General features: G+C 39.2%; 1 protein-coding gene across 1 annotated transcript in view; it reads right to left on the reverse strand.

Moving 5' to 3' along the window:
• Window positions 1-12,640, reverse strand: part of LOC128868821 (semaphorin-2A-like) — a 145,114-nt gene that overhangs the window by 62,385 nt on the left and 70,089 nt on the right. Inside the window, exons 4-5 of the mRNA XM_054111354.1 lie at window positions 7,845-7,913; window positions 6,341-6,445 (exon numbers count right to left, since the gene is read on the reverse strand). Coding sequence (XP_053967329.1) covers window positions 6,341-6,445; window positions 7,845-7,913 — 174 coding nt within the window. The remainder of the gene's footprint in view (window positions 1-6,340; window positions 6,446-7,844; window positions 7,914-12,640) is intronic.

Genomic DNA, 12,640 nt, shown 5'->3' on the forward strand with positions numbered 1-12,640 from the left:
AATCCCCCTTAAAGTACAGTGACCTATAAAAGTATGAATAACAAAAAATGCGCTGAAAGTTTAGGGTGTTTTTTTAGAGGTTAGGTTTTCAAGATGAAATAAAACGTATATAATTTAATGTTATGGCCAAGAATTTAGCTTTATTATAAAGATAAGGGTTTGCCATTATGTTTTAAAAATGATTTCGGGCAAGTAGCCGCCGCGGCTGGCTCGAATAAATTCCAGCCGAGAGGCCCAATTTTCGACCACTTTTTGCAGCAATTGGAGCCGTATGTCAGCAATAATGCGCCGAATATTCTCTTCCAAGACGTCAATCGTCTCGGGCTTATCTGCGTAGACAAGCGACTTCACATAGCCCCAAAGAAATAGTCCAGCTGTGTTATATCGCACGATCTTGGAGGCCACGCCACAGGACCACGGCGCGAGATAATGCGCTCACCAAAAGTTTCCTTCAATAAATCGATTGTTGCGTTGGCTGTATGGCATGTAGAGCCGTCTTGTTGGAACCAAAGGTTGTCCACATCAACATCGTCCAATTCAGGCACGAAAAAGTCATTAATCATGGCTCTATAGCGCTCTCCATTGACTGTAACATTATGGCCGGCTTCATTTTTAAAGAAATATGGACCAATGATTCCCTCTGCCCATAGAGCACACCAAACAGTGACTTTTTGAGGATGTAACGGCGTCTCAGCAATGGCTTGTGGATTATGTTCACTCCAAATGCGACAATTTTGCTTATTGACATACCCATTTAACCAAAAGTGAGCTTCATCGCTGAACAAAATTTTCTTCGATGCGTCGCGCGAACCGAACCATTATTTGCGTAATAAATTTGCACGATTTGCCAACGTTGTTCAGGTCTATTTATTATGAAATGGCAAACCAAATTGAGCATAAATCAAGTGACAGCTGTCAAAAAGACCATCTACGAAAAAAGTAGTGCCAACTTGAAAACCTACCCTCTAAAAAAACACCCTTTATCTTCAATGAAAACATCCTTTGAGAATAAGAGCAGCAGCTCGGATTACTTAGTTTTTGAAGAATTATATGGGCAGACCGGTACTATCACCCGGAGGCATAATCTGACTATAGAAAGCGATATATTAGAGCCTAAAAGGAGGCGCATGAATCTAACAGGAGTTTCTGTCATAAATCAAGGTTATAACCGGTTGAGCTTCTTTAGTTTTATTGGGCCATATTGCAGTGCAAACTCGTGACCGCTGGTTTATAATAGGAGGTTTCCAATGAATTCGAACACTTTTTCAGGTTTTGTGAGTGACTCTACGTCTTGCGACAGCTGCACCAGCTTACAAAACCGGCAGACGCTTATTTATGCTAGGCCCAGCTTTCTGAAATCACAACGCAGACTACAGTGACTTTTTTAGTATTCAGCGAGAATTCGTATACCTTCTCTTTCTATATTAAAAAGCTTACTTGACGCTCTTCTAAAACTAAGGGTAAATTGTTTTGCCTGCTTCTATCCTTGACTTTCCATTCAACGTCGTATGAATTCCGTCACTTCCCATATATTAATAAATTCTTTATGTGGACTTTATGTGTTTTAGTTCATGCAATTTTGGTGTATAGCCTAATTTCGCTAGGCCGTCCGTTCGTAGCCGAGTCATGACCTTCGTGTCCTGCTACCCAGCTCAGAGAGCCGATGTTTCTTGCTCGCAGGGTATTGAGGGTAACTCAGAATTCCAAGATGAGCCTAAATGTTACCTTGTGCGATTGCAGCGCACTCAAGGCTGCATGGCTGTCTAACGAAAAAGTCACTATACCAGGTAAAATTGAGGAGATAAGAAACTCATGATAGTGAAGAAGAGATGAGTTACTTTGAATGTAGTATGGAACATCGATGCAGGAGGTGATTTATTGATGGCATCACTTTTTCACCTTGAAAACTGCAGTAGACAGAGCTTTTAGGTCTATATAAATGGGTTTGGGCTCTAAAATGAACTTCATCCGCTTCCTAATGTTCGCGCACATCAGACCCTCTGGTTCCTTAACGCTTCGTTGGATACCCTTTTTAAAACTGGTTGGGCACCCGGGTCTGGCCTTTTTTCGTTCTGTTCGAGGATCCTTTTTAAAAGTTCATATCCATAAATCGATATAATAAGCTAGCTTCAAGCTCAAGTCGTTAGCTATATTGAAAATATTATATGTTAAATTCACGTACAAAGTCGAAAAATCTAGTCTGGCTAGACCAGCGAGTTCTCGAGATCTTCACCTAGATAGTGCTGAACAGTCATGGAAAACGCCTCCCGTAGTCCCTTTCTTCTTCACTTCACGGCGACTTCTAGCAAAGCAGCACCTTGCCTATCCAAGGCTTTTAGACATGTGTCCTACCTACAAGCATTTTCAGGATAAGCCTGGAATTAGGCACAGAGCCTTAAAATTGGAGTAAAACCAGGGTGACTTTCATAAAGAAAGCAGGCAAAAAGGCGGAATACACGGCAAAAGCCTTTCGACTCATAAGCTTAACTTCTTTCCTGCTCAAAGCTATGGAAAAAATAATTGATCAATATGTCAGAGACTCCCATCTTATGGAATCGCCTCTCCATGTTGAACAATACGCTCACCAGTCAGGCAAGTCGACAGAAACTGCCATACATAGCCTTACGATCAAAATCGAAAAGGTCTTGGCTGGTAAAGAGATTGCCCTCTGTACATCGGTTGACATTAAGGGGGCATTCGACAATGCATCTTTCAGCTCTATTGCGGAAGGTATGGTTAGGAAGGAAATAGATACACTAATCATGACGTGGGCTCTCTATATGCTGAGGAATGGAACAACAATCTTTGAAACTGGGCCAAAAAGATTATGTGTTAAGTTAACCAAAGGATGCCCCCAAGGAGGCGTTTTATCACCGCTCTTTTGGCTACTGATCATTGACGAGCTCCTACAGACTCTCGATGATCTCGGATACGAAGTTCAGGCCTTCGCTGACGATCTAGTCATCTTGGTTAGAGGCAAATTTGACTCTACCATAACTGATCGCATGCAACTAGCTTCCGACATTACGCAAAACTGGTGTCGGGAGAAAGGACTGTCGTTAAATCTGAATAAAAATTGTGTGGTACCCTTCATCCGAAGAAGGAAACTAAGTCTAGGGACCCTTAAATTAGGGGACGCCGACTTAGCTCTATCTGGAGAAATGAAATATCTGGGAATAATCCTTGATAAAACCTTGACCTGGAAAAATCACTTATCGTACATCACAAATACCTTGAGAGCAGTATACATATGCCAGAGGCTTTACGGTAAAACATGAAGCCTGCGACCAAAGATGATGGCATGGTCTTATAAGACAATAACAGTGCCAATGAACACCTGCGCCTCTCTAGTATGGTGGCCAAAACTAGACCAAACTGAGACTCAGATAACACTTAACAAGGTATACAGAATAGCCTGTCTGAGCGTAACGGGAGCAATGCGAACCTGCCCCACAGCGGTTTTAGGAACGATCACTGGACTCATTTCACTCAATCTTGTAGCCAAAGGGTCGGCAGTGAGTGCAGCTCTAAGGCTTCCTAACTCCATCTCAAAGAAGGCAATCTTGCAGGACATGTAAGAATTCTGGGTTCAATACTGAACTCTCCGTGCCTGACAGTCCCTACAAGATAGAAAGGAAATTAGCATTCTCCAAGAAATTCATAGGTCATAGGGACCGCTCAGCGGGGAGAAACAATGAAATATCCTTAAAACAGGGCGCACAGGTATGGTTTACTGATGGGTCCGAAATGGAGGACGGTAGTGCCGGGGCTGAAATTGTCGGACCACATTTGAAAAACGCAATAGCAATGGGTAAAACCACTTCCATTTTCCAGGCGAAGGTCCACGCCTTACAGCTGTGCACCAGAGAATGTCTACTGAGAGGCACGCGCGGTTCCAACATTAACATTCTCTCTGACAGTCAAGCAGCTCTAAAATCGCTGTATAGCTTCACATTCCAATCAAGGTTGGTCTGAGAATGTTTTAAAATCCTCAATACCCTAGTATCAAGAAACTCTGATACCTTGATATGGGTTCCGCGACATGAGGGGCATGAAGGGAAAAAAATTGCGGACACTTTAGCGAAAAAGGGGGCAAACACTCCCTTCATAGGACCTGAACCTTTCTGCGAGATAAATAACAGCTTCAAAAGTGCCTTTCTACATGAGCAGGAACAAAGAGGGCTAATCGACTACTGGGGAGTCCAATCGGGCATGCGGCAGTCGAAAAAACTCATAAACCCAGAACGAATAAAGGCAGAAGCAATCCTTAACCTAAGCAGAAAGGACGTAAAACTTTACAGTGACCTACTAACAGGACACTGTAAACTTAGTTTTCAAATGGAAAATATAGCTGCGATAGAAAACGATTCCTGTAGACTCGGCAAAGAGGCACAAGAAACAGCAGAACACGTTTTATGCGACTGCCCAGCAGTGGCACGCCACAGACTAAATTACCTGGGAAATGGGGCCATAGATCCAAACCTGCTGGTAGAAATCAAGCCTACAGCAGTTTTAGGATTTATTAACAGCCTAAAACTATTTGAGTAGGCTACATGCCTAGAGAATAAATCTCTTTAGGTCGCAGTGCACAAACAGCCAGTCAATAATAATTCTTGAGAGACTAGGAAAATTCTCCGCGTTTAGCGCCTTTATTTAGTAAAAATGGCTGACTCATTCGATTTTTCTTAAAGGAATGGTGTATTTATGATTTTGATCGGAATATAACAAAGGGTTTTCTTTGAAGAGGAGTTCATAGAAAACTGCTCGAACTCTATTTGTCAGATCCCTATGCGTATTATTTGCTCCTAATGAATGAAAAATTTATTTAGATGTATTAAATCTCATAACGCTATCTTGAAGGGATATCTGTGGGACATTGATTCGACTGCACTCTCTGGGCGCCGCAGCTTTCAAGCCTCTTTATTTAGTACACTGATTTAAATACGAACTAGTGCCGTTTGCGACTATTGTGGAGCAGTTGTTGAAGAAGCTGTCTGTCATGAAGGAAAACAGAAAGAAAGCTGCTCAATATCTTTGTAGCAAACTACGCTAGAAAAAAGTCGCAAGCGTTCGAGACGAATGGAGGTCCACGTGCAGCAGGCCAAAGCTTCCAAAGAGCTGTAGAGCCAAAAGATGATGAAACTACGCTTGCGCATCTTTTGTCCAAAAAATGCTACGAAATAGCGAAAAATAGAAAAATGTATATCCGCATACATTGTAATTCCAAAGACGATGAAGAGGAAGGAAGGACTCTTGAGAGACTTAGGTGTTGTAATGGCAACTAATCATCCTTTTCTACAAGTAGAAATACATGGTTCCACAAGGACGCTTGAGCAAAGTGTGCTACCACAATGTCCTAAAAATAAATATTTAAAAAAAAAACAACAATGTGTGATCCCTAAATTGCTAAGGAAGTAATCTTCTCTCACATTAGCTATGCAACTAAAAGAGTAATAAATTCACTGATTTCCATTTTACATATCAACAACTCTAAGCAGCATTAAATAAATTTCCGTTCAACGCAATTAAATCGAAGCTATTTGCCACATAGTGACTTTAATTTAATGCTTAATGTTGTCATGGCCCTGACCACCCAACAAATCTCCAAGTCCAAGTGTTCACACACGCTATTATGGGTATACAGGTATATGTGTGTGTGAACATATGTATGCATGTATGTATGTATGTATGCATGTAGGTATGTATGTATCCATGCATGTAAGTACGTAAAGTGGGTTCAGGTTTGTCGTGCCTGCATTTGTCAGTTGCTTGGTATGTGAGGTTGTGTGTGTACATATATTTATGTAGGTCTGCTTTGTGGCCCAACTAACTAATCCGGGTTTATTTGTGCTCATTCATTACGCCTACCACAGCGTTGCCAAAAAAATTGTAAATACGAGTAGAGGCTTTTGCAGATATGTACATATCTATCTGTGTTGTAATATTCACTTGAGCGAGGAGAGAGGTGAGAGCAGCCGAAGCGGTGAAAATTCCAAACCCACCGCTCATTAGTTTGGCTACAAAGCGACCAAAGCGTGCACACACATATCAACTAGACACGTACGAGTATTGTATAGTTGTGGCCAGCCAAAGTTAACCAGCAGCTCCATAAAGTAACAACAAGCTGAATACCCAAAATTGTACATCTCTTCCAATAGCAAAGGCGGCGCTCCAACGATATTCAAGGAAATAGTTGGTTTGTTTAGATATGCATCTACGTGTGTATGTATGTATGTGTTTAAGCATATTCAAATGTAGCTATTAAATATATATATATATGTGTGTGTAGGTATTTATGTACAATGAGTGCAATTCATGGTTGCCCATTATCTATACTCACATTTATCACGTAGTCCTTTGGATTGTGCGCATTCGTACCACAAACATACAAACGTGTCCCAGAGTCCATCGGCTGTATAACGCGTATGTGATTGCGGCATTCCACCTTCTTGAAGTAAGTTTTCGGACATGGGTGTGTGTGTGCGCGTGTGTGTGAGAGCAGTAGTAATACGTGTTGACATTGTTTACAGTTGTTTGTTGTTTTGATTTTTTTTTTTTTGGATTTTTTTGTTACGTTGTACCAAAAACGAAAGTTAAACACACACAGAGCAAAGAAATCGTGAAAATAACAATAGCGAAAAGAATGAAACAAGAAATAATAATATAAGGAAGAAAGTGCGGGGATAAGAGAGGGAGAGAGAGAAAAAACACAATTGCATATTTGTTTTAATGATGATTGAATAAGTTTTTCAGATAAATTTTATTAGCGAAAATGTGTATAAAATTGATATTTTATTAAATTTTGATATTAAATGATTTTATTTTATTTATTGAAATTTTTATATCAAATCATTTCGTTTTATTTATTAAATTTGGATACCAAAAATTTTGAGCTAAATTTTATTTTTGTTTTTGTTTTTGCTAATTACTACAAAATTTGTTTAGTTCTCCATACGCTTGTGTTCTTTTGTTCGCATTGAGTGATGTGCATTGAGTGTAGGTAGGTAGGCTGGGTGGGTGGCTGAATACTTATGATGCAACATGTTTACAAGTGTGTTATACATGCACTTAAGTACACACTTGTGTGTCGGAGTGCAGTACCCCTGCAGTGAAAAACCAAACTGTTCAGCAAACGTTTTATCTCATGAAATGGTAACTAGTTCGCAACTAGACCGAAACTAACTAGATTTGAACTAGTCGCAAAATAACAGGATATATTATGCTCTTCTTCGAATGTTAGGCCTAACTCGTGGGTGAAATTTTTCTAATATTTCAAATATATTTTGAGCGAAAATTTTGTGGGTGATACTTTTCTTAATATTTCATATACATTTTGAGTTAAAATTTTGTGGGTGATAATTTTTTAATATTTCAAATATTTTTTGAGTTAAAATTTTAAAATTTTCTTTTTAACTATTAAAATTTTTTTTTAATTTCTTATTTGTTTTTTATTAATTAACTTACAAATTTCCGAAAAAATTACACATACTTTGATCTAAATTTTCAACTTTTTTACCTGAATTTAAGGAAAAGTCAAATTTAAAAAATCATTCTATGATTTTTTTTTAATATTTCAAATACACTGTAGAGCAGCTACTCTGAACAGCTACTAGAACATCGTTACCATAAAAATATCACCTGCTAGCATTGAAAAAATCTAACAGACGAACTTTTCCAACTACCAGCAAATTTACAGTTTGCAGTACCAGTTGGTTTAACTGCAAGGATACTTCGGCAGTATTTTATATGATTATTTTTCTATTTGTTTTCATTCAATACAAATTATGTAGCTATGTTGCTATATAAAAAATATGTATTATGTATTTTGGTATTTGCATACATACCTCACGCTTGCCCTTCGACACGCAACTGAGTATATCTGAACCGGAAGGTTCCAGTATGAGCACGTCACGCTGCAAATTGAGAGAAAAATATGTTAATAGGGTATTTTTAGAAGTTATAAAATAATATAAATAAAATAACTTGAAGGTTAAATGGTAATCTTGAGTAGTTTTTAAGTAATTCTGAAATTTACGTCCACGATTTAAAGCAACTCGCGCGTCAAGTTCGAAAAATCTGGTATCTTTGTCGACGAGCTACGCAGAAAAGCTGGAGAAGATGCCAAGCTATACTCCACAACGATGGAGGCTACACGGCTTATTGAGTAATTGCGACTGGTAGTTTTGTACATACTTTCATGTAACAAATTTTTAAACATATATCTTTCATACTTCATGAAAAATGGCAGTTCTTTTTTTCTGTCTTAGACTGTACGTAAATATTATTCTTCTTGATTGGCGCTTTAACCGCTCACCCGATTTTGGCCGAGTTAACAAAGCGCGCCAGTCATTTCTTTCTCGTGATAACAGACGCCAGTTGAAAACACCAAGTGAGGCCACGTCTCTCTCCACCTGATCTTTCCAACGTAGAGAAGGCCTTTCTCTTCAGAGCCGGAACGTTTGTATCCAATCGGACGACATGATCTAGCCAACGAAGCCGCTGGATCTTTATTCGCTGCGTCATGTCTATCTCGTCGTGCAGCTCATACAGCTCATTCTTCCATCGCCTACGATACTCGCCGTCACTAACGTGCAAGGGCCCAAAAATCTTGCGCAGAATCTTTCTTTCAAACTCTTCAAAGGAGGCCTCATCGGATGTTGTCATTGTCCAAACCTCTGCGCCATACGTTAGGACTTGCTAGTCGAGACGTTGCTAGTCGAGAGAGGACTTTACTACTCAATTGCTTACGTAGTCCATAGTTCAAAGTAGCACTTGTTGACCAGAGAGATTGCCCTCTGGATTTCTTGACTTACATTATTATCGGTGTTAATGTTGGTTCCTAGATAAAAGAAGTCTCTTACAACCGCGAAATCAACAGTTAACAGTGACTTGGGTGCTGATAAACGATAGATACAAAATGTTTCACTAGAATCGATTCCAAAAAGATTACTTAATAATCCCCTTTGAAAGTTTACTGCGGTAGGATATTAGTGTCATAAAATTCTTCCCCTTAGAGCGATTCAATATGAAGTTTTTGGACACTAAAGTCAGGTAAGTTTAGGATAAATGGCTGCCCACGCGAGGGTCCACTTAGCCAAAGTATCAAATTCGTCCGCTGTGATACCAGGCATGCGATGAGATTCATCAGGCGTGCAATGTTTAAACCTGCTGTATCCACAGGTGTAGCAAAAAAGTGAGAGCCCAGATGCCTGAATCTAAACCCAACGTGAGCGAAATAGCTGAGGAGAAGGTACTGACATGATTCTACCAGACATCTTCTGCAGAATGGACTGCCGGTTATCCCAAGTTTCACCTCGTGGATACGTAATGGATAATGCCCGGTAAGGACACCCACTTAATTTGAGAGCTGAGGCTTTATTAGCCAAGAGCAGACGACAGTACTCAAGTTCTCTGACCATCCAAACAACGAGTCGAAGAACTTAATTGCCGCCTTACTGTCTTACAGTAAGATCGTGTCTGTTATGACAGAAGTAAGCAACCCAGCCCCCGCTTTTTTGTGAGTGATAATTTGTGGCTACCTCCACTTGGGAAAACCTACAGTGTTTCGGTATTAGTTTCCGCGGTTATTATTCATAGTAAAATCTAAATCAACAAAGTCATAAATTTATTTTTCTTATGTTGGTAAACTTTTCATATTTGTTTACAATGGAAAAAAATCAAGTATCGTGGAGTGATTAAATTTTTATTTTTGAAGGTTTAAAAGTAAAAGAAATTTATGAAGGAATATTGTAAGTACAGGGTGGGCCATATAGCGTTTGCTTTTTGAACCACCTATTTTTTTGAGAATGGTAACACAAATGACATGTCAAATGTGTTCATAATTTACTTAAAGGTTTGACATTTACATTTGAAATATTGAAAACCTATTTCCAAAGTGGTGAGTCTTCTTCTTCTTCCGCGGTTACAGTAAATGGCGAGCGTGACATGCTCAACGAGTTTTTGTTTCCAAAAATTGAAGAGGAAGACATGGACGACATTTGGTTTCAACAGGATGGTGCAACTTGTCACACTGCCAAAGTTACACTCGAACTTTTGGCTACCGTTTTTAAAAACCGAAGAATCAGCCGAAGCTGTGATTTAAGTCCGTTGGACTATTTTTTGTGGAGACCCGTTAAGGACAAATGCTATGCGAACCAGCCAGAGACGATTGATGCTTTAAAACACGAAATCGAAGTTGCCATTCATGAAATTGGAGCCCAAACAATCGAGAATGTGCTTAAAAATTGGGTTGATCGAATGGCCTACTGTAAAGCCAGTCGTGGCAATCATTTGAACGATATTATTTTTCATTCATAAAGCACAATGTTCAATATTCAAAATAAAGAAAAAAGTTTAAAAAAATATTAATTATGCTTTCTTTTTATAGCCGATTCAAAAAGGAAATTTTACATGGCCCACCCTATATATAAGGACTTTTTGCCATCAATTTGTACATAAGGTGGATGGGTTGCTGAGTTTGAACTTGATCGTGCAAACCTTGAAAATAAGGTCAAGGACCCCCAAAACAGACCTGACCAGCAACAACACCAGAAGTCGAAGAAAAATCGTCGAGTGACTGAAAGAGATTTACTAGAAGTCCTAGACTTTTCATTGGGCAGTGTAAGCAATATTTTGACTGAAGTATTGAGTTGAGTGCCACATTCGCTAACAATGGAACAAAAACACATTCCAATGCCAGTTTCTTAGCAACATTTAGAAAGTTTTCGAAAGGCCAAAGTGGCTTTTGTGCGTCGTTTCATCAGTATGGATGCGACTTGGGTCTATCACCAAGATCCTACATCAAAGCGAGGAGCTAAAAATGGTATGAACCTGGTTCTTCGGCTCCGAAACGAGTTCGTGTCCAGATATCGGCTACGAAGATTTTAGCATCAGGTTTTTGGGATGCGAAAGGAATTTTGTTTGTGGATTACTTGCAAACTGGTAAAACAATAAATTCTGAATATTATTGTAATCTTTTAGATCAGCTGAAGGTAAAGGTTCGTGAAAGAGGACACAGTTAGTAAAAGAAAAAGAACTTTTTTTTTAAGCAGGTCAAAGCACCGTGTCAGAAAAGAATTTTGATGATGGTGAAAATCCTTGAATGAAATTTCGAATTATTATAGCACCCAGCGCATTCGCCATGTTTGACCCCTAACGACTTCAATCGGTTTCCAGACCTAAAAAATGAATGCGTAAAAAGCGTTTTTCATCAAACAATGAGATCATAACAGCTGTGGAGACGTATTTTGCAGCTCTTCCAGATTCTCACTTCAGGGAGAGAGTATATGGAATAAGTTTATTGATGTATTTATTGCCGTATAAGATTCAACTGACGCAAAGATTGTTGCCTGCGGAGAAGCCTCGTCGATTGGAATGGGCCCAAAAAGTCAAAGGGTCCGTCGAATATTGGCAACCCTGTATACTGAATAATAAAGTGTTTTTCAAACCTAAAATTGTGTTTTTCTTATCGGACCACAAAACTCATTAAACAACCTAGTTGTGGAGTGAGCATCATTCTGCGACCGAGGCATTTGGCATGAATGCTCGTGATTGGCATAGATTGAAACTTATCGACATTTTATCAGAGAATCGATCGAATGTGGCTGCGTTGAAGACCACCTTGAACTCTTTGAACTCCTGAAGAGGTTCTGAGTTCCGTTTGAAGCACAATTTTTGAAAATATCTATTAGCACCGTAGAGGTACGAAGAGATCCTACTAGAAAGCCCAAGTTAAAAATCTGGAAGATCGAGTATATAAATGACCTATGTGTTCGTATGGCTGACGTATTATTCGTAGCACACTTTTGAAGACTTCAAATCATTAACATTTCAAAAAAATCATTACTTTTCCTTTTCACGTTCCATAAATGAGCAGAAATACTTGACACACTTTTCTTTGTTGAGGCAGCCACACACTTCAGACCGCAATTTGGCTTCAGCTCAATAAAAACGTTTGAATTATATATGGTAAATATTTTAAGTTGTCTGTCTTCAAAAAAGTTGCACTGAACGATGACGGAGTATGCAGCACAGCCTCTTACACACAACAAAATGGGGAGCTTCTTATGAGCGCTCATGCATTTGTCAGTTTGTGTAGATGTGTGAATATGAGCACACGTTACTTTTTGTAAGTTTATCTAGCACTACTCCTACACTTTGCCGTCTGTCCGACAGCCTTTGAAGTTTGGCGCAACTGAGCTACGAGTGCGAATATTTGTGTGTGTGTGTGTGTGTATATGTAAACACACATATAACTACTTAGTAGAGCAGATACTCAAGTGCAATGAAGGATATCTTCTCAACGCTCGTACGCCCACTTCAATTCAATACTTGAGCCAGCAGTATCTACTAGCTCGCACTTATCTTGGCTTAATGCAAACAGGAGCAGAAGGAAAACAAAAAACAAAACGATCAGAAAAAATGCAGAAATGAAAAAGTTGAGTGCTATCGAAGAGGACGAAGATGAAAGAAAGTAAAAAAGTGTGGAAAAAAGCAATACTTATAACAGCAGTAGAAGATGGCGGGGAGATGCACAAATTGTGCCAGCAGAAGTTCGATGAGTATTGGCGAGTAGAAAAAAATTAAAGCTGAAATGTGGCAAATAAAAAAGTAATAAAAGCTGAACTTGAACTAAAAACGG

This window comes from Anastrepha ludens, chromosome 6 (genome assembly GCF_028408465.1).
Source record: "Anastrepha ludens isolate Willacy chromosome 6, idAnaLude1.1, whole genome shotgun sequence".
In the NCBI taxonomy this organism is placed as follows: Eukaryota; Metazoa; Arthropoda; class Insecta; order Diptera; family Tephritidae; genus Anastrepha; species Anastrepha ludens.